General features: G+C 39.3%; 1 protein-coding gene across 1 annotated transcript in view; it reads left to right on the top strand.

Moving 5' to 3' along the window:
• Positions 1-396: 396 nt before the first annotated feature.
• LOC134326136 (protein Dok-7-like) overlaps positions 397-10,116 on the top strand; it is a 49,183-nt gene continuing 39,463 nt past the window's right edge. Inside the window, exons 1-4 of the mRNA XM_063008343.1 lie at positions 397-542; positions 640-685; positions 4,412-4,627; positions 8,493-8,693. Coding sequence (XP_062864413.1) covers positions 489-542; positions 640-685; positions 4,412-4,627; positions 8,493-8,693 — 517 coding nt within the window. The 5' untranslated portion in view covers positions 397-488. The remainder of the gene's footprint in view (positions 543-639; positions 686-4,411; positions 4,628-8,492; positions 8,694-10,116) is intronic.

Raw genomic sequence — 10,116 nt, 5'->3', positions numbered from 1 at the left:
AAGCCAAAATGTGCAGATCATGAAACCTCACTCTCAACATAAAAATAGAAATAGTGTACTTTATTAACACAAAACATTTCTGGCAAGCTTTAGTTTTTTATGGGGAAGCTAATTTAAATAATTTAAAGACTTTATTTCAGTTTTGGGGGTTTTTAAATATTAAATTTCTTTGTCTTTAATGAGAAAATGTTATCGGTAAAATGTTACAAATGCCAGGTAGTTATATTTATGATTATTTGTGTAAGAACAGGCTAAAGTTGCTGTAAAAGTACTGTAGATGAAAAGTACAGTAGATTGTATGATAACGGTTTATTCCGGTGTGCTTATGTAACGCGCGTGCTCGGGTCCTGCGGCTCGTGCGGCGGCAGTTATTTTGAAAAGTGAGCGGCGCGCGCGGCTGTTGTGTTTGTGTGTGTGTGTGTGTGTGTGAGAGAGAGAGAGAGAGAGAGAGAGAGCAGCTGTTCACTTCTCAGTGAGAATGAGAGAAAATGACGGATTCAGCGGTTGCGGAGGGACACGTTAAGCTGAGAGACGGTAAAAAGGTGAGTTAGAGTTATGAACCTCAGTGTGGAGTGTGTGTTGGTGTAGTTTGAACCGTTAGTTTTGGTGTGAGAGTAACTGTAGTGTTTGGCTTGGCAGTGGAAGAGTCGGTGGGTGGTTCTCCGTAAACCCTCTCCTGTAGCGGGTATGTACCAGTGACCCTTAAATCTGATACACACACTCACACACACTTACACAGAGAGAAAGTTCATATCACACAACTAGCTGCAGAAAACTGTTACCCCCCATGGTGCACCAGCCGAAATGTGTTACCTGTTATTGCTTATTTAAAGTCCCTTTACCACCAGCATTACAGATTATTCATGCATGGTATAAAACCACCTCCTTGTTTCTACACTCACTGTTCATGTTATCAGCTCCACTTACCATATAGAAGCACTTTGTAGTTCTACAATTACTGACTGTAGTCCATTTCCCAGGACCACCACAGAGCAGGTATTATTTGGGTGATGGATCATTCTCAGCACTGCAGTGACACTGACATGGTGGTGGTGTGTTAGTGTGTGTTGTGCTGGTATGAGTGGATCAGACACAGCAATGCTGATGGAGTTTTTAAACACCTCACTGTCACTGCTGGACTGAGAATAGTCCGCCAACCAAAAACATCCAGCCAACAGCGCTTTGTGGGCAGCGTCCTGTGACCACTGATGAAGGTCTAGAAGATGACCAACTCAAACAGCAGCAATAGATGAGCGATCGTCTCTGACTTTACATCTACAAGGTGGACCAACTAGGTAGGAGTGTCTAATAGAGTGGAGAGTGAGTGGACACAGTATTTAAAAACTCCAGCAGCGCTGCTGTGTCTGATCCACTCATACCAGCACAACACACACTAACACACCACCACCATGTCAGTGTCACTGCAGTGCTGAGAATCATCCATCACCTAAATAATACCTGCTCTGTGGTGGTCCTGACCATTGAATGACTTGGTGAAAGCAGACTAAAAAGGTATGTAGAGAAACAGATGGACTACAGTCAATAATTGTAGGACTACAAAGTGCTTCTTTATGGTAAGTGGAGCTGATAAAATGGACAGTGAGTGTAGGAACCAGGAGGTGGTTTTAATGTTATGGCTGGTCAGTGTCATTGATTTCATATTCCACAAGTAGAAAGTTGATGAAACCCACACAGGTGTACCACACAAGATTTTACAACATGCTTTTAGACTGAAAAACACCAGAAGCAAACCGTGGCTCAAAAAAAGTTGCAAACTGACCCGTAAACAGCTGGGACAACAGTCACACAGAGAACAATATGAAATGAACAACACTGCAAGCTTCTCTGTTCCCAAACCCCACACAAAGCTCGTGCTAAAAATAATAATAATAAAAAAATAATATAACTAGAGGTTAGTTTTTCACATCACTGTGGAGAAATTTTGGACCATTGCTTATTTAAAGTCCTGTCAAAGTCTTAAGTCTCACTAGGGTTTCAATCAGGACATTAACTAGGCTGGTCTGACATTGGAATTTCTTTAAATCATTCAGAGCCGAATGGGACAATAGTGGGACCCATGTCTTCCAAAATGTTCCACTTTCAAATCACCAGTCTGTAGTACAGTATCCCAAAAGTCAGAGGTTATTAAGGTGGATTTTAACAAACATGAGCTGAGCTTTTATGTTTTTCTTATTAAGCAGTGGTTAAAAGATTCAGTGTCATATAATAGAATATTACAATTAAGTTTTTCACATCACTGTGGAGACATTTTGGACCATTGCTTATTTAAAGTCCTGTCAAAGTCTTAATTCTCACTAGGCTTTAAATCAGGAGACTAGGCTGGTCTGAAATTGGAATTTTCAAAGGCATTCAAAGCTGAATGGGACAATAAAGTGGGACCCATATCTTCAAAAATGTTCCACTTTTGACTCGCCAGTCTACAGTACAGTATCCTAAAAGATACAAAAACTTGAGCTAAGCTTTTATGTTCCTCTTTTTAAGCTGTTGTTAAAAGATTTAATGTTATATAATAGAATATTACAATTATTATTAGAAGTATTATTTAAGAAAACATAGCTCTGACACTGTAGGCATTGCATTTTGCTGTGTTTGTTGCAGGTAAGTGATATCAGCCTAGTTTTATAATTCTGCTTGTAGTATTAGCAGGTAATGTCCCATACAGTAAACTGCTAGCTAGATGTTTTATAAGAGGGAGATATCTTGACCATTTGGCAATATCGTGTTTCCCATTCACAACTTTGGCTCTCCCAGTTTAGATCAGCAAGTGTTAAATTACATTTAAAGACACAGGGATTGTTAGTCTGCAACATAACCTTGCCAATATTGTTCTAAATGTTTTATTTATTTATTTTGTTGTTGTTGTTTTGTGTTACTTTTATCACTCCTGGTAACTCGATCTCTATCGAACATTAATGTAGTTAAGCTAGGCTTAACTGTATATATAACTATTATATAACCTGGTGCATGCTGAACGTTTAAAGCAACTGTTGTGGTTGTTGTGGTGTAGTCCAAAATGATATACTGTACAGTCAGTATTAAAATTAGAGGCGCTCTTGGCAAAAAAGGTAACATAAGCTATAAAAATGTCTTTGTAGTTATTTAGGGCTTAATTTCTTATAATTAATAAATAAAAGATACATGTTGTAAATAAGTATTTTAAAAACACACATCCCACTTATTGGCACCACTGTATTTGGTATCTTCTGCTACTTCCCTTTCACATAGCAGCACTAAGTCTTCCACTGTAATACTGATACAGAATCTCAGAATTTCAGATGACAGATTCATCCTACAACTTTTTTTTTATTGTAATGCTGGAAAGTCCATCTATTATCCAGCTTTCTCTTTTTTGAATGAGGCATATTTAAAGATTTATTAAAATCTTCTTAGTGCAGTGCTGTAAAAAAATATTTCTTCTGTTTTTGCTTATTTGTCACACTTAAATGTTTTAGATTATCAAAACACTTTTAATATTAGGCATTTATTACCCAAGTAAGCTATTGCTGATTTTCATGTATTGAAGGTAGGGATGTAACGATGCACCACAAGACAGTTGAAAATCGGTGCACATGTGCCACGATTCGAATAGGTTATTCATTTAAGATGAATCGATATTCACTTTAAACAGCAGAGGGCCAGTGGCGCTATTCACCTCGCATTGTCGACGACACTTCACAAAGTTGCCAGGTAGGTGATTTTCCAGCCAAATTTATTCATGTGAGGATACTTTCTTTATTTGTATTATTCATTTATTTATATAATGTTGTTTTTTTACACAATAAGCATTATTTGGCATAGTTTGTACCTACCACAGAAATAAAAGGGCATTCTTTATTTTTTTTAAAGAGAAATTATAAAAGGAAATTTTGTCATCATTTGTCTTCAATTTCATTTTGTTTAAAAAAATCGGGAAAAAATCGTATTGTGAACCCAGTATTGTGAATCGTATTGCATTGTGGGTTGAGTGTATCGTTACATCCCTAATTGAAGGAAAAAAATATCTGCCAGTCTGGATAGGGCTACAAAGCCATCACCAAGGCTCCTGGAATTTACCACAATTGCAATTTATCTTCTACTGTCCATAAAAGTATCAAAAGATGTGTAAAGGTCAAGGCAATCAGCAAATATTGAATACCTGTGACAGTAAATTTTCTTTTAATGTCTTGGATTATAATGACACTGAATCATGTTATGTGCTTCAAGACCAAAGAACTTGGTGCGTGATTCAATATTTTTTTATGATTGGTAACAATAAAATTGGCAAAAAGCCCTGTAACTTCATACCTATATATTTCATGTTGCCAATTTAATTTAGGTGCTCTAATTGTATGCCAAAAATAAGTGCAAAGAGAGAAGTCTTCTTCTCATTCTCTGTCTCTTCCTTGCTTAGACTGCTTGGTATTGTTGGTGTCTAAGGAGCGTGGTGCAAAGGAGAAGAGCAGCGTGGTTTTGGAGCACATCTGTGGGCTGGAGACAGGAGGAGGCAGTGAAGGAGTATCGTTTGCTCTTACAATCCTCAGTCTGAATCAGATTATTCAGTTGGGGTTTGATAGTAAGGAAACCCTGCAGGCCTGGGACCTAAGACTACATTACTACCTGGGAGAAGGTGAGAAATAATCTGTGGTTATTATACACATTTAAATATCTTTTTGGGTAAATGCACCAAACCTAACCACTATAAAAACAGTTGTACAGTCACACAACATGTGCTGTATCAGAATGTACGCAGCTCTGTATAAATGTGTGAAAACGTGTGCTGTAGTCTGGCAAGTCCACTTTTTAAATTGCTTAAAAAAAAATAATAGGGTTATACGGAATTAATATAGGTAATTATCATGTTCAAATAGTTTTGGGTTAATTCCGGTCTGTTTTATTTAAATGTCAGATTAAGTGTCAGTCTTATTTGTACTTACCTCTCTCACATAAACAAAGTTCTGAAGACATCTGCACTTAAGATGTATTCTAGAATATTTGTTTGTTCTTGATACTCTAAATAAGGGTCTAATACTCTGTTAGGGAGACCTCGTTGTTGTATAGTGTGCAGGATAATATGTTTAAGCTCAGAGCTGCCCTTCATCAAAATGAAGAAGTATTTTAAATAGCAGGCTTTGATGTGTCTCCATCAATTAGGCCTATTAAATCTACAAAACAAAAAGCACAATGTGACCCCCGCGTGTGGCCAGGGATTGTGTTGTTTCATGCTGAGAGCTGGCAGGCATGGCATTCTGTAAGGTCACCTGCTTACTGTCACTGTGTGTGTGTGTGTGTGTGTGTGTGTGTGTGTGTGTGTGTGTGTGTGTGTGTGTGTGTTTAGCTTGAACCCGACTCTGCATCTCTAAATGCCTCTTTGTTTTGATTTATGGGCCTTTATACATTTGTATAAGAATCTGTGTTGACAGCTTTAGCGGGGCTAACATTCATTCATCAACCTGCCCTCAGTCTAAATAACCTAATGCACGTGCACATGCACCAGCTTGCATTGGACAATGCAAGTTATTTTACACACATTTTGTCTATCTCTTCATACTCACATTCAAAGATCTTTTTTACCAAATGGTTGATTAATGTCAAGCACAGTCTTAATCACGCCTGGGTTTTGATGGACTGTGTGAACACAATCCTGTAATGCCTTTTCCCAAACACCTGGTCAGCACGGTGGCTCGGTGGGTAGCACTGTCGCCTCACAGCAAAAAGGTCGTGGGTTCGATCCCCAGGTGGAGCGGTCCGGCTCCTTTCTGTGTGGAGTTGACATGTTCTCCCCGTGTCTGTGTGGGTTTCCTCCAGGAGCTCTGAAGATACAAATTGTCCATGACTGTGTTTGACATGAAAGACTTGAACTGATGAAGCTTGTGTAACCAGTAACTACCTGTCCTGTTATGAATGTAACCAAAGCGGTATATTCCGCTAGCACAACAGCACCGAGATTCTGAACTCCTCGGTTTAAAACTCACGTTGCCACCTGTCGACTGGGCGCCATCTAGCGGGCATAATTGGCAGTGCCTGCAGCAGACATATTTCTGCTAGGGCGGGATGACCGGACTATGTGGGTGGGATATTTAAACGCTGTGTAAGGACCCTGATTAGCAGATAGAGAGGCGCCTGTGCAGAATGCATAGGTGAAAAAGGGTTCCACTAAGGGCTGCACAAGAAGGAGGAGGCGTGAGCAGCAATATACCCTCGACTGCAATCAGGGATCCCCCAGCAGCGGAAGACAAATTGTCTATGCTAAATTGCATAAATATATATATACACCCAAACACCATTCAAGTATTTGAACCAGTTGTAAAAACAACCTTTATGTTCTGAAATGAATTCAGGAGACAATCTCTGACAAGAGTGTTGATAATAAAATAGTTAAAACAACAGTTTAGCTTCCCGACTGACTACAAATTATGCAGTTTCAATTTTAATCCGAATATTTTAGTCATATGGGGTAATATATTAAAAGTCAGCCCATATACTACTTTAGTTAGCAACTCTGTCATTCTGAATAAATGTTGTATCACTTTAGAACACTGTGGGTAACAATTCTACAGTTTTACTTATGGACAATCTCAGCATTTACAGGGTTGTAATATAAGGAGAGAGAATAATGGGAACCACTACCCCATCATACAAAGTTCACCAATTTGCCTTGTTTCTTTGGTGCATTTTATTACCCTCAGATTCCACTGTAATGGAAGCTTGTGTGATAGAGGCTTTAAACATGCTTACAAAAAAGATTTTGTGTAGGACAGTATTATTGCAAAATTGGCAGATCAAGTAGGATGAATAGAAAATTAAATCCAAGTTAAAGGACACATATAAATCAATTTTATTGTTCAAATACATCCGTGAAACATAGTTTTTACAGGGTCAGAGCATTCCTTCTATTAACATGTCTGTTCTGTTTATTCTTTATAGTGGGAATTGGCAAACATTGGCAACAAAACACCTACAAAAGGAAATGTTACGTCTCAGAACATGTTCTGTGTGATAGTTACTGCAATACTAACTGCATTAGTGCCTTTTTAGGATGTGCGCCTTAAGGCTTTAGATTAAACCCACCTGTTCTGAAGATGGAAGAATAAATTAAAGTGGTGTGCACGTGCACAAATCCTGTAATTTAATTTGTAGGACGTTCTAGGCCTGTTTGATTTATAATATTATAATAATAATAATAATAATCCATTTTATTTATGGCGCCTTTCAAAACACTCAAGGACACCTTACAAAAGCAAGAAAGTAACATACATCAATAAACCATTAAAATCTAATAGAAAAATCAATAAAGATAAATACAATAAAATCAATACAATCTCTAAACAGTCAAATGTAATCACTATTAAACAAATATTGGGGTAGTAGTACCAATCAAGTTTGAAAGATTAGTAGTAGGCTAGCTTGAAGAGTGATTATACACTGATCAGCCATAACATTAAAACCACCTCCTTGTTCCTACACTCACTGTCCATTTTATCAGCTCCACTTACCATATAAAGGCACTTTGTAGTTCTACAATTACTGACTGTAGTCCATCTGTTTCTCTACATACTTTTTTAACCTGCTTTCACCCTGTTCTTCAATGCTCAGGACCCCACAGGACCACCACAGAGCAGGTATTATTTAGATGGTGGATCATTCTCAGCACTGCAGTGACACTTGTGTTTAGTGTTAGTGTGTGTTGTGCTGTTATGAGTGGATCAGACACAGCAGCGCTGCTGGAGTTTTTAAACAACGTGTCCACTCACTGTCCACTCTATTAGACACTCCTACCTAGTTGGTCCACCTTGTAGATGTAAGGTCAGAGACGATCGCTCATCTATTGCTGCTGTTTGAGTTGGTCATCTTCTAGACCTTCATTAGTGGTCACAGGACGCTGCCCACGGGGCGCTGTTGGCTGGATATTTTTGGTTGGTGGACTATTCTCAGTCCAGCAGTGACAGTGAGGTGTTTAAAAACTCCATCAGCATTTCTGTGTTTTATCCACTCTTACCAGCACAACACACACTAACACACCACCACCATGTCAGTGTCACTGCAGTGCTGAGAATGATCCACCACCTAAATAATACCTGCTCTGTGGTGGTCCTGTGGGGGTCCTGACCATTGAAGAACAGGGTGAAAGCAGGTTAAAAAGGTATGTAGAGAAACAGATGGACTACAGTCAGTAATTGTAGAACTACAAAGTGATTCTAAATGGAGCTGATAAAATGGACAGTGAGTGTAGAATCAAGGAGGTGGTTTTAATGTTATGGCTGATCAGTGTACATATGAAAAAGAGCAATTAACTGTAACACAACAACTGAGGCCTCTTGGAGCCTCCACTGCCCAACACCTAGATGACCATGACTATGAAAAAATTTATTAAAACACTTTGATTAATTCTCTCAAATGTTAGTATAAGAGAACCAAAAGTACCAACCAATGCGCTGCAAACACTGAACGTTATCAGCATGTCATCTGATCTCTGTATTACCTTCTTTCCACAGTACACAGTTTTAAGGTAACAGTGCTCCCTGGTACTACACTGGAGAGTGGTCCGGCCACACTTCACCTGTGCAACAATTTGCTCGTCATTGCCCGGGATTTCCCTCCTGTCATCACCGGCCAGTGGAATCTTCTGGATCTGCGCAGATATGGTCCAGTCGCCAATGGCTTTGTGTTCGAGGGTGGCACTCGCTGTGGTTACTGTAAGTAAACAAGACATGCTTTACATTTTCAGCTTTTAGAGAGAATACTGGGAACCACTGTTCCAATGTTAATTCCCAATGTTAATTTTGCAAAAGCAGCATTGTGATAAGTTTAAATCACACTTTTTGACCACTACATGTTTTTCTTACAATAACTTACATACTCACAGACGCTGTGTAACATCCTACCAGTTGCTTCTTGTCCACAAAAGTACTTGTAGAGACATGAAACACTAGATGTAGTTAGCATAAAAATACAAGATGGATTTTCACTCCATTTTCACAATTTTTTTTTTTTTTTTTTTTTTTTTTTTTTTTTTTTTATTATCTATTTTTTCCCCCCAACTTTTATCCCCATTCTAATCGTGTTTGTGTCCTCTATACTGATTCGACCCTTTTTTGCCGCTGACTGGGGACGCCACTCAACTGACTTGCGCCCCCTCCGGCACGCAGTCAGTACAGACTGCATTTTTCACCTGCACGAGCCGAGTTTATACACCGGTCACACCCCCCTCAATGTTATTCCTCAGCCCTGTGCAGGCGCCGTCAGTCAACCAGCAGGGGCCGCAGTTGTACCAGTTATGAGGACCTATGCTCCAACTCTACCACTAAGCCCCTGAACAACAGCCAAACGTTGTTCATGCTGCCGCCCAACCCAGTCGGAAAGGTAGAGCTGAGTTTCGATACGACGCATCTAGAAACCCAACTCTGGTGAGCTAGCGTACTTTACCGCTGCGCCACCTGAGCGACTAAATACTTACAGGTTTAAGAGTCGTGACCAAACAAGGTTTAAGAGTCAAGTACCAAACGAGTGTAGCACCATCTTGTCCCAGCAAAGCATGTGACATCATGAAGTGGGTTGTCCCACGTCAGTTTACTTTAGCTACCGTTAACTATTAGCTTTCTTTAGCTAACTCAGTGGAAAATGATTCATGCAAGAGGGGTCACTTTTTATAGCACCTGGATGCAGAAATTGATTTTACAGAGTGAAAAAGGCAAAAAAGTGAGGTAGGTGGCGAGCAGTTCTTCATCTTTGGCTAGCTGCACTGAATTGAGAGAATGCTCCAGTTAGACACGATGCTAAGGTTTGTAGTGAGCACTTTATACATGAGGACTATGTGGAGTAATGTGTAAACTGTCTGTATGCAGTTAACCTAAACAGACACCATAAACAAGGTAGGTAGCTTGCATCTGTTTTTAGTAAAGCTAAGTCTGTACTATTATGCTATCCTAAACTAAAGCCTTCCAGTATTCTTCTTTAAAGAAAGTAGAAAGTGGTTCAAAGTAGGTTCAAAGTAGACGTTTCACTAATGTTATATTGTTTTTAGCCTTAGGGCAAGCTGTAGCCTAGTGGGTAAGGTACTGGACTAGTAATCAGAGGGTCGCTGGTTCAAGCCCCACCACTGCCAGGTTGCTGCTGTTG

Source organism: Trichomycterus rosablanca, chromosome 14 (genome assembly GCF_030014385.1).
Source record: "Trichomycterus rosablanca isolate fTriRos1 chromosome 14, fTriRos1.hap1, whole genome shotgun sequence".
NCBI classification, from domain to species: Eukaryota; Metazoa; Chordata; class Actinopteri; order Siluriformes; family Trichomycteridae; genus Trichomycterus; species Trichomycterus rosablanca.
Note: the sequence above shows the minus strand (reverse complement) of the source record. Positions and strands in the feature narration are given on the sequence as shown.